The 25,212-nt window shown below is 44.2% G+C and overlaps 1 protein-coding gene and 1 long non-coding RNA gene across 2 annotated transcripts in view; one reads left to right on the top strand and one right to left on the bottom strand.

The window, feature by feature from the left end:
* The window catches only part of LOC142666196 (uncharacterized), a 145,815-nt gene that overhangs the window by 28,433 nt on the left and 92,170 nt on the right, over positions 1-25,212 (top strand). The window contains exon 2 of the long non-coding RNA XR_012851648.1: positions 2,865-3,268. This is a non-coding gene — a long non-coding RNA (uncharacterized LOC142666196). The remainder of the gene's footprint in view (positions 1-2,864; positions 3,269-25,212) is intronic.
* On the bottom strand, positions 13,638-22,215 carry CHMP6 (charged multivesicular body protein 6). Its single transcript, XM_075845218.1, has 8 exons — positions 22,019-22,215; positions 18,837-18,946; positions 18,387-18,474; positions 18,015-18,101; positions 17,855-17,920; positions 17,678-17,758; positions 14,954-15,008; positions 13,638-13,997 (listed from the first exon to the last, which is right to left on the bottom strand). Exons 1-8 carry the CDS (start codon positions 22,079-22,081, stop codon positions 13,945-13,947), a joined length of 603 nt encoding a protein of 200 aa, XP_075701333.1. The 5' UTR covers positions 22,082-22,215; the 3' UTR covers positions 13,638-13,944.

Below are 25,212 nucleotides of genomic sequence, written 5' to 3'. Positions count from 1 at the left end.
CCTGGTGTACACCACCAATAAAGATATTATATAATATATTGGGAAAGGGGGAGAAGCGGGGGCAAATAAGTTAATATTTTTTGTAGAATAAAATACCGGCAAGAGTAAGTATGTGTTGCCTAATGGAAAGGGAACTTATTGGTGAAGTGTCCCCATTCTGTATTCATCTGATAAGATTTTTTTTTTCATTATATTCAAAAGTTTTCAGATCTCATTCATCACAAATTAAATTTTACCACCTTATTAATTCTCATGGTAAAGTGAAGAATGGGAATAAAAGGGAGAGTGGATTGGATTGTGGCCTCCTATATATATATATATATATGTGCTCCCCAGTACAGGTGGAAATAAGGCCTCTCAGTATCCTGTGTAGTTGCAAGAGACCAGCCACCAGTTTCAATGTTGTGGCCATTAACAACAACACAGGATACAAAATCTGGTCTCCTGTTCGGTTACAATAAGGCCTCATGCACACGGCCGTGTGTGCTGTCCGAGTCCCGTCAGCGATCCAAAGAAAGATAGGACATGTTCTATCTTTCCTCGGATCGGAGACTCTGACTATTCTTCACAGACCTGATTTACCCGCTAAAGTGCCTCATGCCCACTTCAGTTTTTTTAAAGGATAGCACACTGACACATTTCTATGGGGCCATGCACACTTACGTTGTTTTAACGGAACCGTGAGTCCGTTCCGACAAAAATAGGACAGGTCCATTTTTGACGGAACAGTCTTGGCCTTTTCATTCATTTGGTCCGTTGAAACAACGGACTGCACACGGAAGCCATCTGTGTGCGGTCCGTCTTTCACAGATTCGTCATTAGCGGCCATACGACAGCGATTGCAGGCCTCCGATTGGTTGCCATGGCAGACGGGGGCCTAGCAAAGGCATGGCCTAATGGACTGCCTGTCAGTTTTTCACTTGAATAGCTTTTTCTCATGCCTCTTCACCAAAAATTTTATAAAAGTGAATCAATAGGTCCCATGTACCCCCAAAATGGTACTAATGAAAACTACACCTCGTCCCATAAAAAACATATGGATAAACTGAAGGAAAAATAAAAATGATGGTTATTAGAATGCGACGTTGCCAAAACAAATGTTTCTTTTAAAATTGTTTTAATTGTGCAAAAGTTTTAAAACATAAAAAAAAACAACCTATACATATTTGGTATCGCCGTAATTATATTGACCCATAGAATAAAGGTAATGTGTTATTTACGCCGCACAGAGAACGGTGTAAATTTAAAATGCAATAAATAATGGTGTAATTGCTGTTTTTGTGGTATTATTTATGCTCTGCATGGTGGTATTATTTATGCTCTTCATGGTGGTATTATTTATGCTCTGCATGGTGGTATTATTTATGCTCTGTATGGTGGTATTATTTATGCTCTTCATGGTGGTATTATTTATGCTCTTCATGGTGGTATTATTTATGCTCTGTATGGTGGTGTTTATGCTCTGCATGGTGGTATTATTTATGCTCTGCATGGTGGGATTATTTATGCACTTCATGGTGGTATTATTTATTCACTTCATGGTGGTATTATTTATGCTCTTCATGGTGGTATTATTTATGCTCTTCATGGTGGTATTATTTATGCTCTTCATGGTGGTATTATTTATGCTCTGTATGGTGGTGTTTATGCTCTGCATGGTGGTATTATTTATGCTCTGCATGGTGGGATTATTTATGCACTTCATGGTGGTATTATTTATTCACTTCATGGTGGTATTATTTATGCTCTGCATGGTGGTATTATTTATGCTTTGCATGGTGGTATTATTTATGCTCTGTATGGAGGTGTTTATGCACTGAATGGAGGTATTATTATGCACTGCATGGTGGTATTATTTATGCAGCGTATGGTGGTATTATTTATGGTGGTATTATTTATGCACCGCATGGTGGTATTATTTATGCCCTGTATGGTGGTATTATTTATGGTGGTATTATTTATGCACCGCATGGTTGTATTATTTATGCCTATTGTTCTTCAAGCCAAAACGCCAAAATGATGGCCAAGGGTTATCCATAATAACTTACTACAGTACTGAATATATGACCTGGGAAGGTGCTAGATCTTCAGATGGCCGTATACGACCAGATGTCTCACCAGCTTTGAGACATTGATCCACCACCTGAACCCTAGCTGTGGTAGCAGCATTGGCATCAATCTTCAACCAAGAATATAATTGACACACCCAGGCCACCGTAGCACTAAAACTTGCCCGTATAGCTTTGGCCAAAAATACCAACTTGCAGTCAATGTAGGGTTTTAGGGTATATTCACACGAGGGCGTCCGTAACGGTTGAAATTACGGGGATATTTCAGCCTGAAAACATCCCCGTAATTTCAGCCGTAACGGCATGTGCAGGCGCTTGAACGCCGCGCCAATTACGGGTGTAATTAGCGCTGCTATTCATTGGAGTCAATGAATAACGGCTCCAATTACGGCCAAAGAAGTGACAGGTCACTTCTTTGACGCGGGCGTCTATTTACGCGCCGTCTTTTGACAGCGGCGCGTAAATTACGCCTCGTGTGAACAGACAAACGTCTGCCCATTGCTTTCAATGGGCAGATGTTTGTCAGCGCTATTGAGGCGCTATTTTCGGACGTAATTCGGGGCAAAAAACGCCCGAATTACGTCCGTAAATAGGCCGTGTGAACATACCCTTACAATTTTACTGCCACCATCTTGCCTTCCACTCCAGCTGCCTATTTCCCACCGGGTATACAAGAACTGAGAACACAAATGCTTATAAATATCCATACGTTTGTTTACTCTGTCGTTTATAATGACTTTTTGTACATTGAAACTAACGTTCATCCTAATATTCGGTCTCATATTATTTCTCCAGAGATGTGAAATCCTTTGCGTCATCCGCTAGAAGATGCCCGCGGTGTTTACGCTGAGCTAATGACACAGAAATCTTGGCTGTAAACGGCAGAGTACTACTGATCTTTACATGAGGAGCCGGCAGCTTCCTAAAGAGTCCTAAGCGTCTTCATGTTTTCTCAAGACTACCATACATTCAGGACTCCAGAGAGGTAACAGTGTCTTGTTATCACCTCCCACACTCATCACATCAGTGACAGCAGAAGAGTCACCTCAGCATTCAGCATGACCCGTCCCTGGTGACTCTCATGTGAAATAAGTCGACACGTTGCGTGAAGACCCCTACGCTGGTGTTACCATATTTTCCAAAATTCTGTGAATTTCGAAGAAAACTATCCGTCAGGCATGAGGTAACCTTTTCTAAAGGTAAACATCACTTAGCGAAAGCGTAGCCTATGTTTTAGTGTGTGTATGTATGTGTATATATATAAATATATATATATATATATATATATATGCTTCTGCTGTGGGTATGCATATATTAGCAATTGTGCCCCCAACTTAATAATGTCCCATTACCAAACACTTACATCATTATCTATATAAGGAAACTCAAGTGGTCCAATACAGGACCGGGAGTATTTATTGTATGTTTGGGGTAACGTACATTCTGGGTGCATTAACAGGAACATATTAATGCCTGAGCACCTGACGCCCATGCAAAATGCGTTCATGTCACGCAGGATCTTTAATATTTGTGCCTATGGGGTATGCATTTTTTAAAATTATTTTCATTGTTTTATAATTTTTTATTAATTACAATTTTGCTATGGTGGCACAGGTTCCCTGCTGTATGTACCGTGCTGTACCCACAGATAACAGTGATCTATTGGTAACAAGCCTGTTAGATCACTCATACCAGTGATCTGTATACACAGACATGAAGAGGAGGAGCAGATCCTCTTTGCATGCCTTGAAGCCCCCTCTGCGCAGGGAATCCCTGTGATGTCATTAATGACATCACAAGGTTCCCTAACAACCACTTAAATGCACAAGAAGCACTTTGGAACACATTGCTCAATATGAGCACCATGTTTAGGGATTTTTAGTGACAGGAAACTATTGCATTTCGCTATCACAGTATAGGATTAGTACAGGATTCATGCAGTACGCTCGACAGCGCCACCATAGATAGCACGTGAATAAACAGACTTCTGGCACAGGGACCATGACATTAGCTCGTTAGTTTATGTGGCATGGGCGAAAAGGGCTTAAGGGGGTTGTCCGGTCAAGAAACCGCTTTACAATTACCTTATTAGGAAACTAAGAGTTAATAAAAGAGGATTTACCATTAGCCAGCGTAGAGCCCTCAGTCTGGCGGACCCAGCGCATTTGTGTATTACACGGATGGCTAATTTATTTCATTTGGCACGGTGTAATTCTTCACTTCCCCTGGGATGGCACTACAGAGAAATGTAACACTTATTGCCAGGTCCCCCTTTACCGATTACAGATAATCACTCAGGGACCAGGCAGCAGAACACCATTCATCAGCTTATTGTTGGAGGACCCTTCTCACAAAAAGGGATTTTTCATAGGAGACAAAATCTATAATTTAGATGGTCCTCATCATTACAAACTCTACCAAGCGGCTGCAATTGCAAAAATATAAAAAAGCAATGGACATAAAAGACTATAAAAAAAAAACCCTTCATATATCCCCCAAATAACATACACATACGTCCTCATAACCCGGACATCCTTACAATAAAATTAACATGACAACCCCAATCATCTGCTATCACCGTGGCAATGCAGGATAGTTATGGTGGCTTCAAACTGGGTAACCCTCTTGGCACCGTCATTGACATTGATGGTGCTGTTAGAGGTGCCTGATGACGCCAGTATAGTTATAGTTATAGTTAGCTACTGTCTTCCATTATCACCCCGTGGCTGGTCAAGGCGGGTGCCTTCTCAGCCAAGATCACAAGCAATATAAGACTCTCTGTTGACGATTGTATTATTAAGTGACCGAGCCAAAATGGATGACATCACTGTGTGTGTGGGATACCTAAATATTGACAGGGTGGTGCCAGGCAGGCATTAGTTAGTGTACACTTGATATGTTTAGAAAAGCAGAGTTAATGACACAATACAATGGGGTTGGTGGCAAACTTGTTTTATTGGCTACAATATAACAGGGCAGCATTGGCAAAAACAAGTAGTGAGGGGTTGTCTGAGATTGGAAAAAAAGAGGTCCCCCCCCCAGAAACAGCCCTTGCCCATAGGCTGTGTCTGGTATTGCAATATTCACTTGAATTTCTGAGCTGTAATACCAGATGCAGCCGGTGGACAAGAGTGGCGCTGTTTCTGGGAAAAAATTAATTAACCCCACTCACGCCCCTGTAACTTTTTGCTCTCTTAGCGCCCCCACAGAGCATTACCACCTAGTCTCACCCCCATGTCCCCTGCCCACCTACTATCTCTGCCCTGCCCTTCACAAAGCCTGCCTGCCAGTTTGTGTCTCACCCCTGCCCTCCCTCCCGCAACTTTCCGTTGCCTACCCCCATCTCCAGTCCTTGACTGTATGGGGCCCAGATATTTTGGATTGGCGGCCATATTGGTTGTCACCCAGCATTTCCAGAAACGGCTCTAACTAAGAAATGGAGGAATAAAACTTCTAATGTGGACTAATGCCTCTCGATGGAAAAAGAGACGTTCTTAAATGAATGAATTAAAAGGGGTTTTCCAGTCATAAGAAATTGATGGCCCATCCTCAGAATAGGCCATCAACGTCTGATCGGTGGGGGTTCGACTCCTGGCACCCCTGCTGATCAGCTCTTTTGAAGGGGCCGCGGCGCTCGTACGATCGCCGCAGGCCTCTTCAAAACAGCTGATCGGCAGGAGTGCCAAAAGTCATACCCCACCGATCAGACGTTGATGGCCTATTCTGAGGATTGGCCATCAAGCTCATATGACTGGAAAACCCCTTTAATCAATATGTACGGACAAACAGGAGTTGCAGGTGTTATAAGAATACCATGTGTATGGAGGAGACTCACCGTTCTCTCGACTGCTCGCTCATTACTGGTAATGTTTTGTATAAGCAGAGAAATCGCTGACGGCAAGAAATTCTGTTTTTAAAACACACAGCAAGTCAATGTAACGGCACTTCGAAAAAGAGGTCAAGACATAACAATGATTGCTCTGCACACCGGACCCGGCTGGGAGAGTTATAAATAATAGTCACAGTCCGGTAATGACAATACATCCACCAGGGAGACAATCCGCCATCCAATAATCAAGAAAGTCCGATAAATCAGCTCGTCTATCCAGCACCGGACCTCAATATAATGTGGAATATTGAGGATTGAGCAGTATATACACTATATGGCCGAAAGTATGTCGATACCGGACAATCCATTTGAAAACGGCACCAATTTGCGGAAAAAACGCATCTCAGTGCGGATTTCGGCTGCGCTGTTAACGTATTCTAATAGATACTGGGTGACTACTAGTAATGACTGCTGTTATACTGGAAGGCCCCATGCACGCGACCATGCCTGTAATCACGGTCTGTGATTATGGGCACGGCCGGCCACGGACAGCGGCCCATAAAATAAAAAAATATGGAAGGTTTCTACGGCACACACACCATCTCGTAAATATATGGGAAGGCGTCAGTCAGCCATAGAAATGAATGGGTCCGTAACTACGGACAAAATCTACCGTCGTGTGCCTAGGGCTTTATGCTGTATGCTGTTATGACTGCTAAACCAAATGTTGCCCTTTGGTTTAAGCATCAAGGTCTCAACAGACCCTGAACAGCATATGTATCTAATTCCATTCCCCCTGCTTCCTATTTTGCAACTGCTCTGCCCTTGTGTCAGTCTTCACTGCATTTCTGGAATTCTGTTCATGCAGCACCATCCATGCATCCAGTACATTTCCCACTTCCTTGTTTGCCAACATTGTAGCTACCTGTGGAGACCACATCCCTGTGCAGGCTCTCATCGTACATTAAACATGAGACAAGACCAACCTGGAATAGGCCTGATTTCTCCAATAATCCTTTAGCAGCCACATCAGCTACCACTATGGTACCTAGCAGGGAATTATGGGTGCAAGGTACAGTTTGCAGCGTAAACTTCATGTGCATTCTGCCCGCTGTGTCTATATCATGATATTGAAGATCAAGTACTACAAGTAAGAAGGAACAAATGGCTGCATAGTTTCTTTAAAGTTAATGATGGTGTCATAGATGAAAATGATACCAGTTGAGCTTTACCCTGGCACCTGAAATGGGTGATTGTTCTATAAGGCATCACTACAAGTTGGTAAAGACGATCATTGGAAAACCTCAGCATAGCAGTGACGTGAATGGCACAGCGTAGTGCGGAATAGTGTGGTAACGCAAATAGTGATACTTATCCAATACACGTCACCACGTAGTAATACATAGTGAGCAGCATATGTTCAACCCTCTAATAGGGAGAATGTCGTAGAGAGGACCGAGGAGCAGAGAATCCTATAGCTGTGGTCCCCAATGGCCCCCCAACTGTTGCGAAACTACCAGGCGGTCCTACAGTGACATCAAGAGGAGTATTCCATCATCTCTATACATTACAGCTATTATGTTGCTGGTAGAGGAGATGAAGTCTGCTTTATAGTTAGATAGCTATACAGTATACTGCCTTTGTGGTATATCTACATGACGGATAGGTGCGGGTACCAAACTTATCAGGGGACTGCTTGTGGCTGCAGTCCCCAGAGGTGGGAACAACACCTATCCCCCATTTATGGCATATCCTGTGGATATACCCCTTTAATGGGACCCGAATTATCAAATATTCTGGATTATTGGACATTCATAGGAAAGTATATAATGAGAGCATTCAAAAAGATACTCCAAAATAAAACGAATGAATACAAATTTTTTTCACTTAACATCTCAAAACTGGTTTAGTGTTCTCGTGAGAATTCAGAGTACACCGATAAAAGCCGTCAACGTCTCTTCATATGCTCAGTTAGCCATGACATCACCAATAATGTATAAATTACAGCCTTCATTTACCCTTTTAGGACTACTCTGTGACTGTTTAGGGTCTTGTTTTCTTCGGGAAGCTGTAGCTGCTTTTCTCAGCCTGGTGGGGGGGGGGGGGGGGGGGGGGTCAGCTTGCCTGTCTGCCGGTTTCTAACTCTGTACAAGCTGTAATGTTAACATGAACAGGATTATTCCATTAGCAGACTGTCCCTTTTGGACTTCAAGAGTGAGAAGGAAGATGATTTAACGTCTCCAGGTCGGTAAATGAAGGGCTGCCCGGGGCGGCAGGGTACAGGAACGGCTGGTCTTGTAACAGACATCACTCATACAGTATTACAATTGGCTATTGAGTGACACGGGAGCAGGGAGGAGTCTGTGCAGAGGGAGGAGTCTGTGCAGAGAGGGAGGGGTCTGCGCAGAGAGGGAGGAGTAAAGAAAGTCATGTACAATGCTTTGGTCTGAAGGGGTGGAGCATGACCAGTATAGCAGGGAAAGAGCTGTGGGAATAATTTTGTCATGGACATGACCCACAGAGCTCTATAGGCAAGGAGAGCTGGTTAGCTGGGTCCGGTGCTTAATTGATTATGCCAGGCTGCCTTAAAAGGAGTATTCCAATGGCAAATCCACAGGATATGCCATCAATGTCTAAGGTGGGATAACCCTTTAATTACCAGTATGTATTGCAACACACTGCGGTTACCTGAGTCTTATGTATTTGAATGGTTAGAGCCCCTTTGAAGGGGTGGTCCTCTTTGAACACCCTGTTTCCATATGCCCTACGGTAGGTATTTGAGGGGGGGGGGGGATTTCCCACTGGTACAAAAAGTGGTTCTCGCTGTGGTATGATTGTAATGGGCCACATGTAATGCTGTAGGAAAAGTGGGTGGCCCCATTAATGGGACCCTGTACATTACAGCTCCTGCACCCCAGGACATTTTATCAACCCATGTGATTACTGCAGTTTATGACAATACAACTGCACCTTCCTATGCAACATTTTTATATCATGAAGGTGCTGGAAGCGGATTACAACGTTAAATGTCACGACTGCCTCCTGGTGGTAAAACTAGGTACTGCCATTGTTTCTACCGTAGATGACAACCAGGGTTGTATGTACTGCTATTGTCACAATTGATAAAGTGCTTGCCTAGAAAAGGGGATCATATTTATGACAATGCAGAACCTTCTTTGTTGAATCAATGAGGAAGCTAAAGAGGTGAGGGTCTGATTTTCTCCACATCCTACTCATAAGGAGGGGGTGAAATGCCCCTATTTGTATGTGAATCACATAGTGAGGGGTGAGATGCAGCTGAGTCAAGGAGAGCATCCCACGCTCGCACTACGTGGGTGTACGGCAGACAGCAAAAGCCACAGCCCCGCTTCAACACAATCACATCTCTGAATTGTCAGTGTTCTGTTTACTGCGTCTCCAAGCAGACAGCAGCAAGCAGGTATGGAAAAGACAGCACAAGCCAAGTCAACAGGTCACTTTAAAAACCGGTCACCTCTCCTGACATGTATGCCCCATGAATTAACAATTCTGGAGCACCTTTACTTAGAACTGAACGCTGTGCCGTTCCTCTGTTATTCCTCCTAGAAATGTATTAATAAATGGACAACTGGGTGTTACCTGTGTGTGTGGAGGGCGGAGGGGGGAGTAACCAACACAGACTGACAATGTCCATTCTGTGCTGAGTCAGTGTATAAGGACACGCCCCTTTGTCAAGGGGAATGGTAACACCCAGTTATCAATGTATTCATACATTTCTAGGAGGAATAACAGAGGAACGGCACAGTATACAGTTCAAGAAAAGGTGCTTCAGAATTATAATATCTAACGGATTCTCATTTAGGCCATGTTCCACCGGCTAGGATACGAGGTGTAAAACTTTTTTGCAGGATGAGCTGTAGTTATCAGTATTTTTTGCTACATACAACTTTTTGATCACTTATTACATTTTTTTTAGGAGCTAAAGTGACCAAAAAAAACCTGCGATTTTGGCTGTTTACATTTTTTGCGGCATTCACCGTGCACGTTAAATAACGCTATACTGTAATAGTTTGGGTTCTTACGGACGCAGAGACACCAATTTTGTTTACCAGTTGGATTGCTGGTACAATACACTGTAATACCAATAACGCAGCAAAACGCTGTCGGAGCATCCGCTTTGCGGCTCAATTCTAATCGAAGGGAAGGCAGAGGCAGGTGCTCTCTAAGTATAGGACATTAAATAAGCAGCGTGTATTTCGGTGGTAGGCAATTGGCGGCCCTCAGGTGCTCACACCATGTGTTTGATTCACTCCGGAGGTGGCAGAGACCCCTCGAGCAGCAATAAAAACGGGTCCCATGTGCACCATCCATTATAGAGAATGTGAAACCTTTTTTTGGTTCAAAATTAAAAAACAGTTCATACTTACCCCAGGGCATGGTCATAGTGGGAGGATGTTTCATCCCATGTGACTGCTGCAGCCAATCACAGGCTGCAGCAGTCACATGGACTGCAGCTTCATTCCAGGAGGCCGGGCTGCACCGAGAAGGACACATCACTATGACAACGCCCAGAGGGGAACTATGAACTTTTTTTTTTCTAGCACTGTTTCCGCATCGGAGATTTCTCCCGAAAAACTGCACCACAATTTGTTGCAGTTTTTAGGCGGAATTCTCTGCGGGTTCCAGGATGGATACACTGCATACATTCACGCAGCCTATTGGCCCTGTGTGAACCCAGTCTTAGGTTTAAGTTCACATGGAAGTTTTTGTCAGGCAGAAAATGTAAAAAAAAAAAAAAATCGGCCTCAAAAGTATTATTTTTTTTTGCCTCTTGCAAAAAATAAAAAACACTACAAAACGAGCGTCGCAGTTTTTTCTGCCTCCCATTGATTTCAATGGATATTCAGATGCGGAAACCGCTCCAAAAAAAAGGTATGCCGCTGATGTTTTTTTTTTTGTATCCTGCGAGCAGTCAAAAGCCGCCCAGGAAATAAAACGCCTCTGCCTCCCTTTGAGATCAATGGGTCGGTGTTTTGGGCGCAGATTCAGAGGCAGTTTCCATGTCAAAAAATTCAGTGTGAACTTACACACTGTTTATGCCTAGTGAAGGTTCTGACAGACTTCTCCCCCGCGGGGCCTACACTAAAACTAACACATTGTCATTATTCCCAGGAGTGCCCCTTTAATTCCATTACCAGACCAGCTATAATGATCCCACAACATTGTTGGTTCTCTTATTTCACAACCACTTGAGCAGGTGATTTATACATTTCATTAGGATTTTATTGGAAGAGCATAAAAAGTTCCTCAATCATCCACATGGCGGCCTACACCAAACACCTACAGTGAACAGCCTGCAAAACATATGCTGAAAATGTGGGTGGGGGAGGGGGTTCGGTTACAAGGTTAGCCCACCTGCTGGGCATATTTATGGTGCAGCCACCCTATAACAGCGGGGCGGGTACTTTATGTAACATTCCTGGTGTCAAATCTTATTCTAATATCACCGCAATCTTATAGTTACACGAACAAGCTAAACATTACTGGGCCCCTGCAGGACGTGTATTTGTGCCCAATTTGGAGTCAGGGGTCAAGGACATTCCCTTGTTCCTAGTTAATGGGGTTGTCCCATCTTGTGTAAATAAGGCTTAAAGGGGTATTCCGATCACAAGAAGTTATCACCTATCCACTGGATAGGTGATAACTGTTAGATCAGTGGGGGTCCGACTGCTGGAACCCCAACAATTCGCCAGAACAGGGGCCGTTTCCTCCAGCCACAAGCTTGCTGCCAGTAGGTGTTAAACGTTGCACAGATTGGGCATGCGCCCTGTCGCTCCATTCAAAGTCTATGGCAAAGGGACACGGGACCCGTTCTGTTGATTAGTGGATAGGGGACAACTTTTTGGGACCGAAATACCCCTTTAAATCATTGAATAATGAGAAGTTCTACAAATTTCTAATTTACTTTACTTTGGCCTAGTTCACGGTCTTTTGGCGTCTATTTCGACACAGAAACCGTGTTGGAATCAGTGCCGAAAACGCCCCAAATCTCCCTCTTGATTTCAATCCGAGATCGGGGCATTTTTTGACCTTTCGCAGAAAAAAAATAAAATGTAATACCTTATCTCGAGGCAGTTTCCGCCTCTGATCCTTCATTAAAATCAAATAGGAGGCAGAAAAAAAAATAAGCCACTCGTTTGAAGCGTTTTTTGACCACATCAAAAATCCCTTCAAAAATGGCTAAAAAAAGCTCTGCATTTCAAAATCTGCCACAAAAATCCTGAAGGGATTTTTGGAGCAGATTTTTTTTCTGCCTGACAAAAAATAAAATCACTGTGTGAACCAGGCCTCTGTTTTAATTTTTAATCCTTTCAAGATCTCTGCTTCGTTTCAGTGAATGGAAAAAATACGGTTTACACCAAGAGGCATAAAACCGGTCCTAATCAACATTATGCGACTAGGTTCACACGTCGTGGTTGAAAGTTTCGCACCACTTTGAGGAAAAAAAAAATGCAGGTAAAATGGCGTTTGTTTACGGAGATTGTGGCAAAAACACACTTTGACCACGACGTGTGAACCCAGCCTAACAATAACCATCTCTGTTATAATGAGCCGTGCACCCACGTCAGCTGAACATGATCAGGAGGGGTTTTCAATCTCCGATGGTAAACAGGGAACGTTTCCTTTCACGGTCAAGAAGCAGAGAAGTTTATGGGGAGTATTAGAGCCCCCCCTGTGAAATGTTTAGGACAGATAAGAGCAGAATGTAGTGGCTGGGTCTATACTTGCTCTGTTTTAGACAAGCATTTCCCTATTCTATGGAGGGGAATCTAACTACCGAGAGCCATGTCCAGCGCAGATTACACAGCGAATCAGCCTGTTATACGCCATCATATAACCGCCATGTTACGCAACCAACAGGGGGCGGCAGGGAGTTGATGAGGATGGACAAAACTTGTTATATGCCATCACGCCGGTGCATTACCGCCCCACACAAACTGCACAAAATCCCTGTGTACACCAGAAAAGCACTATACAGGGTGGGACAATTATCCGTATAGATGTCCCAGAAGTCATGCTGGGTCCAGTAGTTCCACACCAGACATTCCTGCCCTATCCAGCAGTGGGTGGAGTGAATGCACAGCCCCTTATCTCCCCCTCTGTGCCATAGTAATAAGGCACTCCAGTACGACACGGTTCAGCATCGCAGAGAATCTTCTTCACGCTCCTGGCGAGGGACGTGCCGAATCACATCCTCATAAGGAGGTTGAGAACTTTCCTTTTATGATACTCAGTGACATTCTTGTCAGCGACCCCGTACTTCGTGTGTCTATTCTGAATGTTCATGATATTAAATTAGATATACATTTAAAAAAAAAAAAACAACTTGATATGAACCAAGCATGCATAGTCACCAATACCTCCCCAAAAATTATTTCAAGTAGAAGTTTTGGGTTTCAGCAATTGTTACCTTCCAACAAAAGATTCAAGATCTGGATACGGGACATCTGGAGCAGTCTATAGAAGGTGACCTTATTGGTGGCCCCATGGGCTCTACTGAAGGGCACTGGTTATCACATAGGTGGCGGTTCTGGGAGAGGCATTCAGTGAGATTTACCCAATATCCAGTAATTAAATGCCCACACTAGGAGAAACTTTCATGTTAAGAACAGCTCAGTATTGGAGGAGCGCGACTGTCGCGACCTGGGGAAGGGGTCATTTCATGGAATAAAATAATCTGCAATAGACAACACAGGATGTGCAATGGCAAAACTAAAATAACGCAGTTTAATATGGAGTTCATGAGCAACCGTTATGTCTCCGTCAATCCTACAGCTGCGGCTGGAGGGGCTTTTCAGAGGGAGACTTGACCCTCCAGGCTTGAAGAGGCTCCCCAATGTAAACCAGAGAGGGCGATGCAGTTTATCACGTCTGATAAGGGACCAAATCCCTCCCCCAAGGAATGGTTGGCAGAGCTTTCCAGCACAATCTGCAGGGTCTCCCTCTGGGAGTAGAAGACAGAAAGAAGAAATACAGACTTTCTGATTGCATAAACCGGGCATGAGGTTAGGAAGTGGCCACCATCTGTGGTTTGGGTTTGATCTTGACGACTTGTTTCTCTGTTGAGAGGAAAAAAATAAATAAAAAAAAATGGAGTCAAATTCTAATAAAAAAAATAAAATTAATTGTCTGCTTGCGTCAATGCACGAGGAAGAAAAGCGAGGGGTGTGCCCGCTGAGGCAACTCCCAAATAAGGACAAGGGCATTCAGGGGGTTCCTCCGGTCCATACTTGCATCAGTAAGCCAGTGTAGAGACTTCGTTACAAAAAGAATGTCTCGGGAGGACCCAGCACATCCCTGGTAATGGGCACCACGTAATGCTTTATTTCCCCTGTGGAGGCGCTATAGGGAATTGAACTCTTGTTGCGATGGTTCCTCAACAGATTAGATGATTGCTTGGGGGGGGGGGGGGTTTAGCTCATATATGGGGGACCCTGCTAAATAAAAAGGCATTATAAAACGTGGACAACCCCTATAACCGGTTCAGGACCAGGCTATTTTGAGCCTTCAGGACCAGACACTGTTTAGCCATTTTTATCACGCGTTAAACGGCTATAACTTTTTTATTTGTTGGGCGGGCGAAGTGATTTTTGCTGCACTGCGGGATACTTTGCAGCCTCCTGTCAGAGGTATACCTCCAATGGAAGGCCCAAAACACAATGTGAAGAAGGCCTAAAGTCCCCAGTAAGTATCAGGCCTCACGCACATAGGCATATTTTGGCACTGTACAACCTCGGAGTTGTACGGATATGTAATGCGGCACCCATAAACTTCTATGGGACCCTACTGAATCTCCACATGCCTCCGATTTCATACGTATGTTTGGCTTTGACATAGAGAATTCATGGCATGCTCCATCGGACGCTGTATTGTGGGGTATTATTCTCCCCTATGTGCAGTCATACTGGAATATATCACTATAATTAGACAGGAGGGTTCATCACTGATCAGCCCCCCACCCCCCCCCCCCCCCCGGGTCAGCTGTGCTTTGCAGATGGTATTAATAAGGCACTACCTGGAGTGGTTTCTGGAAGTTGCTCCTTGGGAGCTTCTGGGAGTTCCAAATCTTCCTGTAAGGAACAAGACGACAAACACTTAATGCAATCCAGTATAACAGGTGGTGCTCGGACACGTGCGCACACCGTGTACGATATATCTCATATACGAGTCAGAAGGTCACATTGGTGACGTTTATCATCTCAGACCACCACTCCATAGGGCTAAGCAAAGGCCGATTCACATCAGTTGCAGGTTTATTCTGGAAATGATCGACGGTCAGAGGTTACACTTCACTTTAGCTTCTCGTTCATATCTATGAAGGTCATTTTGACTGGATTTCACTTTCAAAGGGGTTGTCTAGGATTGGAAAAACATGGCTGCCAAAAACAGTGCCACACCTGTCCACAGGTTATGCCTGGTATTGCAGCATAGCCCTATTTATTTCAATGGAGTGGAGCTGCAATACCAGACGCAACTCAAGAACTAGCGTGGCGCGGTTTGTGAAAGAAAGCAGCCACGTGTTTCTAGCCTTGTACAACCCCTTCACTCTGCAGCCAGTTTTCATTTTAATTCTTTCATTTCTGCCTTCCAAGAGCCATAACCTTTTTTTATTTTTCCATCGTCATGTGAGGGATTATTTTTTGCGTGACGAGAACACCATATAATGTACTGATCAACGTAAAAAAAAAAAAAAAAAAATTTTACTATTTTCCACCAATGTTTTTGTGGTTTTGACTTTACAGCATTCACCGTGCGGTAGAAATGACACATTTAACTTCTGTGGGTCAGTACGATTACGGCGATAACAAATGGATGCCGTTTTTCTGTGGTTTTCTTACTTTTACAAATACATACTGTAAAACCCATAAGTTATTTATTTTTCCATCGAAGGAGCGGTGTAAGGGCTTGTTTTGCACCATTTCGGAGTACATACGACTTTATGATCATTTTTATTCAAATTTTTAGGAAAACAAGCAAAAAACAGCAATTATGGTATTAAAAAAATAATAATTTATGGCGTTATTTTTTTTTTTGTACTCCTGTATTGCAGTTTCCTATGAGCCTTATCCTATTAACTGCTTCAGGACCAGGCACCATTCAGCCATTTTTAGCACGCGTTATTTAAACGGCTTTATTATTTTTATTTGTTGGGCTTGCAACGTGATTTTTGACATATCTTTTTTTCCCTGCAGCGTTTAATTTCCTATTTTTATACACAATTTTTTTTTTATTTTTTAGCATTTTTAGTATTATAGTTTGAAAAAAAATAAATAGTAAACAAAATATTTTTTTTTACTTTTTAGCGAATTTCTTCTGGTAATAATAAAATATTACCCTATGAAAGCCATATTATTTGTGATCGTCATTGTGTACCGTACATTTTTATATATTACATGTCTACTTTAGAATAATTGGGCCAGGGCTACGACAATGATTAGCGGGGGAAGAGTTTTTTGGAGAACGTATTTTGTGTGTAATTTTTTATTGTTTTGTCCTGTCTTTTAAAAAGGACAGAAAAAAAAACACCTTTTGGGAACTTTATTATTTCATCGTATTTTTTATTTTTTTTTTACACGATCCTTTTCCACTGCTAGGGCTATGTTGGGTCTAGTCAGACCCAGCAGCAGTCTCCTACTATTACCGGCATCCCAGCGATCAGGTGACCAGTCACATGATCACTGGGACCAATGTCCTATACACCGCTCTCATCGAGCACTGTGTACGGGAATACAGAAAAGAGACGCAGTGTCAGAAACCGGGACTTCAAACACCGTAAATGTACGGCGAGTGGCACAGAGGGATTTGTTAGAGGGATTTTCCAGTTTTTCCTGTAAGGTATAAATTCACGTGTAGCGTAAATACTGCAGATTTTCCACCATGGATTTAGTTGTGGAAAATCTGCCGCATAATACAGTAGCAGAAGAGATTTGAACAAATCTCAACCTCACGCTGCGTAAATGATAAGCGGAAAAAAACAGTCAGAAATTGACCTGAGTAAATCGCTGCTATTTGTTGCAGGTCTTCCCCATTTAATTCAACAGGGAGTAGAAGTTGCGATTTTTGCAGCGAAAAAACTGTGATTCTGCGGCAAAAATCGCAACTCAGCAAAAAAACAACAACTTCTACTTCCTCATAATTCTGCGCTTCTTTGTCCAGGCCGGCCTCCTGGGACGATGTTTGTAGCAGTCACAATATCATCCTAGGAGTCCGGCCTGCAGAGGGATGCGTCGCTATGGCTACATTTGTGGTTGTGTTCAGATGGCACTGGTTTCTTTTGGGTGCTCGAGGTAGGGTCCCAACCCGGGTATAGGTTAAGAATTTGTAGTCGGCACACCTTGCTTGTGTTACAAAAATATATATCTTTATTGGATGGATGCCAGAGGCTACATGTGCGACGTCGACGTTTCGGTCGATAAGACCTTCGTCGGGCACTGAGCTCAGTGCCCGACGAAGGTCTTGTCGACCGAAACGTCGACGTCGCACATGTAGCCTCTGGCATCCATCCAATAAAGATATATATTTTTGTAACACAAGCAAGCTATGGCTACATTGGCATGAAACTTTTTGGTGCAGTTTTTAGGCCAGAACTCCCTGAGGCGCCCAGGGTGGTTTACGCCGTGTGCTTTTACGCAGCGTATCCGCCCTGTGTGAACACAACCTAAATATGAGACACACACACGACTTCCACCCTTTGGCTCTGCAACGTCCTCCTCCTGCCTGCATGTTAACCCCTTCTTACCTGAGTGATGGCCTCCAGCTCCTCCAGAATGGCCTCCTCATCCTCGGTAGTGAGGCTTCCTGATAGAAGTTCATCGATTTGCTGTGGACACAGAAGCCATATTTATAAAGAGTCTCCAACAATAGATGAAAACTTGGGTCCCACCCACGACAAATAAACGGAGGCTTTACGGCTTACCCGTTGGTATTCTAGTCCCTCTTGGGTTTCATCCATGATCCTCTCCACTTCTTCTATGGACATAACCTGGAGCAAAAAGACAAAAAAAATATATATATATCAGCGAAATTCCCTCACCGATGAGAGGTCAACAGGACCAGATCCTCAGGACCATCCTCACCTCGTGCATCTTCTTTAAGCAGTCGTTACCAATTTTCAAGCCTTCAATGACTTTCAACTCGATCTGTGCAAATTCTAGGTCTTCAACCTACAAATAAAGACATTTACAATGAGGAACTCAAAAAAACAAGATGCCTATGTTTCAGGAGGAATAGACAGCCCCTCCCCCACATCCCTCTGCCAGGTATACGTTGGCACTTTACTACTACCGCAAATAATATACTGCGCGGCATACCTTCTTTTTGCCCGGGGCCTATGAATGATGTATATGCTGAATGTAGCCCCCTAAACGTGGCTCCTAGGATGCAACGGGCTGCAGTTCAAAAGTTTGGGAGATCCTGAACTTCAGACTGACGGCAGGGGTTGAACTCACCATTTTCTCCAAGTTACTGATCTGATTATCCGTCTTCTCCAGGAGCTGCTCTTGGTATCGCTTTTTCTTTAACAGCAGTTTGGCTTTTCTAAAGGGTGAAGAGCAAAATGTGATGTCACTCTAATGCTGACACAAGGTCTACTCCACCTGCACCCGTGTCCCTGCCAGATTGAAGGTCTCAGATTACCGAGAGGAAACCATTGCAGAGACATTCAGCCAATGCTATGGGCCACTTGACTGCCCCCCCCCCCCCCCACAATCTGGATCCTAAAAGTGTGGTCTTATGTAAATAAAGTTTACTCCATGTATTAATCCTTAATCGTACTCAAGAGCTCTGCTTGCTCTAAGGGAATGTCAGGTCATTGCCTACATTAGGATGTAGACACTGACAGTAGTGACGGGGCAGCATTGTGCAAACAATAGAGTAGTACGGCCGTATCTGTAACTTACTCTTTTTTGCCATCGCGCAGCAGTTGTCTGGCCACTTCCCGCTCCCGCTGCAGCTGTGACGTGATCTTCTTTTGGTACTGCTTCAGCTTGTCTCGCTGTTGCTTTAGTTGCTGCAATAAATGTCAAGAATAAACATTGTAAAAAAAATGTATATAAAAAAAGAAAGAAAAGAGAAACAAAGCTGAGCTGCAATACCAAACATGACCTATAGACGAGGGTGGCGCTGTTTCTGGGGAAAAAAAAGCAGATCCTTTATTCTAATCTCATACAACCCCTTTAAATTGAGTTTAGTTTTTTTCTTTCCACATAAAATGTAAAGGATTTCTATACGTTAATTGTATACACCGTGGTATAGATGTACAGTAGGGGGGGGGGGGTTTGCAATTTAAGCATCATTCACCTCTGTAAGCAAATACCGAACTCTACAATATACAATCCGCAGAGAGAAATTACTGGAGGGGACTACAGGAAGGCTCATAATCTGGGTCAGATCTTCCTGGGCATTGACTTCCAGACAAGGGGTTTATAGAATCATCCTCATTGTCTCCACTCCTGGCTGTTTTGTGTGCACTTTATTGCAGAACATTGCAGGTGTGTGAATATTTTTTTGGTCTGTCTATTATACCAGCGCTCTGTAAATTCATCACTTTATATGTTGGGAGATTTCCGGATAATCCAACAGTTTTTACTGGATTAGCAAGGATTTTTGATCAATGAGTTTCAGATTTAAAGGGGTTTTCCCATAATCATTATTGATTAGGTGACAAATATCTGATCGCTGGGGGTCTGAATGCTGGTACCCCCGATCATGAGAACGGGTTTAGCTTGCCGATCCTGGGAGCCCTATAGGAATGGAGCGTACGGCAAATGCTCGGCCACTTCTCCATTAATTTCTACGGCGCTGCCGAAGATAGCGAGGAATCGTCAGCCCCATATAAATGATTAGAGCAATGGTCGAGCATGCGCACTACCGCTCCATTCCTATTAGGTTCCCAGGAAACTGCTTGGTAAATCCATTCTCATGATTGGTGGGGGTCCAAGCGGTCGGACCCCCACAGATCAGAAATCAATCACCTATTCTGTGGATAGATGATAAATAATAATTATGCGAATACCCCTTTGAAGTAAATCAGTATCCGTTACATACATGTTCACTTTCAACGACGACCTCTAGTGGGGGCCATAAATTGTGCCTATTATACAGCCCTCTATGTGGTGATTTGAAAGGGCACCAGCCCTAATTGCTAAATTCACTCATTTTATAGACCGCGCTGCCCCCTATAATTTAATTCATATGCTCACATACATGTAGATTTGTAAATACATTACTTCTCTTTTGCTGCAGAGCTGCATTCACAATTCTGCTGGTTAGTATTGGAAAACGTTGACAAGCTTGTTGACAGACACACCCCTAACAGTTTAACAGAGCGGATATACTGCAGTGGGATAGGCAGGTTTTCCTACATCAGATTACTGTATAGTGGCTGACGGAGCGATGACCCTTCCCAGAATGTAACTCACCAGAATAAGGGTCATTCTAATGATGTATTAGAATTTTCCTTGGTTTCCAGTAAAAATGAACAACTTTCTAATATACTTTGTGTTTCAATTCTACAACATTTTTAATAGCTCCGCTTGCTGTCAGTGAAGAGGAACGTTCTTGTTTATATCCAGAGAGTAAAAACCAAAGTAATACCTCTCACACCTGAGGGTATGTGCACACACACTAATTACGTCCGTAATTGACGGACGTATTTCGGCCGCAAGTAGTGGACCGAACTCACTGCAGGGAGCCGGGCTCCTAGCATCATAGTTATGTACGACGCTAGGAGTCCCTGCCTCTCTGTGGAACTACTGTCCCGTACTGAAAACATGATTACAGTACGGGACAGTTGTCCTGCAGAGAGGCAGGGACTCCTAGCGTCGTACATAAGTATGATGCTAGGAGCCCGGCTCCCTGCACTGTGTTCGGTCCGGTACTTGCGGCCGAAATACGTCCGTCAATTACGGACGTAATTAGTGTGTGTGCACATACCCTGAGGGTTTGCTACTGTTGTATCCAGTCTAGACAATCCTCTGTGAGCTGAATACATCAGCAGCAGGAATCTCTCGCTTGTCCTGATGGTTTGCTACAATGTATCAGCGCAGGTAAAATGTTACTGTATAGCTCACAGTGAATTGTTTTAGTAGACACTCCTCTGTAAAGGCTTTCAGCCTCAGGATGTAAACAACAAAGTTTATATTCACTGACAGCAATCAGAGATCTTGGTGAGAAATTGAAGACGAGGGCTGGCACAGATGCCATACGAATGCCAGCCACATAATATTTATCAGAAAAGGCAATCTTCAGAAAACGACGTCTGCCGGGTGTTATGTACCCAGTAACACGTTATAAGAGTGGGTGATTAGCACAGAGGGAATGTGAGGTGGCATCAGGATGGAAGCCGGACTACCCGAGTAGACGATATATGACAGACGTATGAAGGCCACCAGTATGGGAGGTTAGCAATGTGAACCATCCCTGGCGTTCATTATTATAGTGACTTCCTGTGGTCAATAAAGACAGAAGTCATTACATGGAGAAGTGGGTGGCTATTACAGGGCATAGGTGTGGGTACTACAGGTAAAGGTGGGCATGGAGGGTCACTACAGAGAAAGGCGCACGTAGGTGCAGGCCACTAAACGTAGAAGCAGGTGTAGAGAAGAGGGAAAATAACGCCTCGTCACAGTCGGAAGCGGGCATTGAGGGGGGCCCCCCGCTACAGTCGGAAGCGGGCATAGGGGAGGTCACTACAGTGAAGCGGGCACAGGGGTGGTCACTACAGTGAAGCGGGCACAGGGGTGGTCACTACAGTGAAGCGGGCACAGGGGTGGTCACTACAGTGAAGCGGGCACAGGGGTGGTCACTACAGTGAAGCGGGCACAGGGGTGGTCACTACAGTGAAGCGGGCACAGGGGTGGTCACTACCAGTAGAAGCAGGAAAAAGGCAGAGACAAGTAGAAATGAGCAGTGATTACAAGTGAAGTGGGCGAAAGGGAGACCCAGACAAGCTGTACAAGGTAACCCTGGCAGTGGACAGCAGAGAGTGTGTGGCAGTCACTGGGCAGGGAGCAGGGTGTGACAGTCGCTGGGGAGGAAGTTCAGATGACCCGTCAGCGGGTGTATTGTGATCACTGCTCACCAGCACGGCCTTGTCTTGCTCAGTGACCCGGCTCCGTCTCTTCCGGCCGAATATGTTGCCCATGTTGCCCCCCCAGTAGCCGGTTTCCTCATCCCCTCCTGCCCGGGGCCTCCACGCCGCGCAGCACTATGGTACTACCGGTTTCTGTACGGCAACTGCGAGGGGACAAGCCCTTCCCGCTGATGTCATCACTGGAGGCTGCCGGGAAATGTAGTCTTATGTGCGGGGAGCGGCTTCAGGTCACGTGATGCGTTGGTCCAGAATGATAAGGAATTTCTTCCTCTAATTTTATTTTCTCGAAATAGATTGGAGAATTTATTAACCTTTTATTGACCAGACATTATTTTTCGTTTTTTCATCATCTCCAAGAGCCATAACTTTTTTTTTTATTTTTCCGTCTACATCGCCGTATGATGGCTTGTTTGTTGCGGGACGAGTTGTATTTTTCCAATGGTACACTTTTGGGTCAAATAATATATTGATTCACATTTTTTGTTTGGAGGGGGGAATTGAAATAAACAAAACCGCAATTCCGGCATTATTTTTTGCGTTTTAAATTTATGTCGTTCACCATGCGACGTAAATAATATGCTACCTTTATTCTATGGATCGGTACTAATTACAGCGGTGCCAAATATGTAGCGTTTTTTATGTTTTACTACTTCTGCACAATAAAAACACTAAAGAAAAAAGTTTTTCCATCGTTGCGCTCCAAGAGCTGTAACTTTTTCACAGATGTCGCCATGTACGAGCTGGTTTTTTGCGGAAGGCGATGTCGTTTTTATCGGTAACATTTTGGGGTACATGGGACTTATTTATTAACTTTCATTTTTTTTGGGGGGGGGGGGGAATGAAAATAAATCAATTCTGGCATATATTTTTTTTAAGGCATTCACTGCGCGGTTTAATAGCTATATAGTCATGCCAGGCCTGGGGGTCTTTGTTAGGCCCCCAGCTACCATGGAAACCCATGGGCGGCCAGCGCGCATGTTCGCAGGACACTGGTGAGGCCCCTCCCTCTGTCAATCCACTTAAATGCTGCGGTTGCTATGCTATTGGCCACAGCATTTAACGGGTTAAACGTCTGGGCCCGGATGTTTTTGGAAGTCGCCGTTCGCACCCCTTTTCCTTGGAGACCACATCCACTTTCAAGACGCAAATTTTACTGCAAATTTGTTGCAGTTTACGTCAAAACCTGGCATAAACTGCATGATAAATGCAGACCAAAGTGACTACGCATTGCCCAGTTTGTGCCATTTTATGCCCAGGTACCTAGTAAATACCACATTGCTGTAGCTTTATACATGCACAAACCATATCATGCCCACATAGTCTCCAGTGTCATGATGTGCCCAAATAGTACTATGTAATAGCCACATTCTGCCCTATTTTCCATAAAGAGCCAAATAATGCCCACATAATGCCAGATTCGTAATGCATGCAGTGCCCAGAGACTCCATAAGGATACATGGCGAACCTATCACGGAGCTGACCGGTGGTAGCATAGGAAGCAGCCGTGACTATAAGCTTCCCTGTCACGTAGAAGCCGACGCATCAGACAGAGATTGCCACCCGCTGGAGGAAAGCACATACCAGGATTTTGGAAGATGGGGGGAAACGACACAACTTTGCATCTAGGGTGTGGCATGGTGGCTGGTTATAATGGTCATGTTATATGTTATGGCAGTATTTTTTTAGATTTATGCTCTACATAATTATAACGTCACAAATTATTTAGAGGCAGGATATGGAGAAAAGTGTTCTCCGCTGATATAAGCAGCCCCCTGGTAAACTAGTGCCAAGGTGTTCTGAAGACGACCAACTCTTCCAGGTGTCAGCAGGCCTCGATGCTGCCCTGTGCTAGCAGTAATGTAACATTAAAGAGGATCCGTCAGCTCTCCTGACATGTCTGTTTTTAGTAAATACTTGTATCCCCCATAATATAACAATTCTGGTGCTTCTTTTTTTTTTTTTAGAATTCTGTGTTGTGCCGTCCCTCTCTTATTCCTCCGAAAAATGTATGAATACATTGATCTGTGCGGAGAAAGTGAGACTTTGTAGGGACACACCCCTGTGACAAGGGGCAGCTTAGGAGGCACCCAGTTGTCAATGTAATACATTTTCAGTAGGAATAACAAAGGAACGTAGAGTTCTAAGAAAAGATGCTCCAGCATTCTTATTTCATGAAGAATACAGACATGTCAGGAGGGCTGACACATCCTCTTTAAAGGGGTATTCCGAATATTGACCCCTGTAAGGCCTGATTCATGTATATCGGGGAAGCTCCTAAGATACATGATAAACACGTCCATAGGGCTCCATTAGCCCAGCGGCGACCAAAGGAGTGTCCTTTTGGCAACCGTCAGGCCGGCATATCGTTTTTTTTACAGGATGGAATAACGTAGTAGACATCCTTAGGGGTCCCGCTAAAAAACATACTTTGCGTTAGATTTTTTTTTTTTAGCATGGGAGTATATGTGTGACGGATGCCACAGTATCGCATCAGTCAGTGGTAGGCATTAAACAAATACCTCGAGGAGCTTCCCAAGGGCTGAAGTCCCTGGGAAGAGCATTAATTAGCACTCGGACTGGGGACCCTGGGACTGGAGACGCCCCTGTCCATATATGGGCAGTGATGTCGATGTCATGGGCTTGCAACTACGGAGTCCCCGACCAGAGCATCGCTGGACGGGTACTCTGGGACTGAAGACAGCCCTGATGTCACGGTCTATATATGGACAGTGATGTCAGGGTCTTGCAACTACAGAATTCCCGACCAAAGCATCGGTAGCACTCTGGCCAGGGATTCTAGCACTGGAGAAGCCTGTGACGTCAGGGGAGTGGAATCCTTGGCCAAAGCGTTCCAATGACGTCAAGGGCATTTAGAAGACAAGAGTCCCCTGCCAGAGAGCTTGCAATGCTCTGGTCAGGGACTCCGTAGTTGAAAGCCCCTGACATCACTGTCCACATATGGACAGTGAAGTTAGGGGCTTCCCTGGGCACAGCACTTCAAGTAGCGCTGTGCTCTTGGAGTTCAGTCGACGTATCCCACTGTATGACCATACAGGTGGGATACGTTACCTTCCTTCGAAAAGTATATATATTTTAAGACTCCTCCAGATGTAGACCTCGAATGGAAGGGATTAAACTGCAGTGCGAAATGGCCTAAGAACTTCAGAAGGCCTCTTATGCAG

This window comes from Rhinoderma darwinii, chromosome 13, assembly GCF_050947455.1.
Source record: "Rhinoderma darwinii isolate aRhiDar2 chromosome 13, aRhiDar2.hap1, whole genome shotgun sequence".
Lineage (NCBI taxonomy): Eukaryota > Metazoa > Chordata > Amphibia > Anura > Rhinodermatidae > Rhinoderma > Rhinoderma darwinii.
Note: the sequence above shows the minus strand (reverse complement) of the source record. Positions and strands in the feature narration are given on the sequence as shown.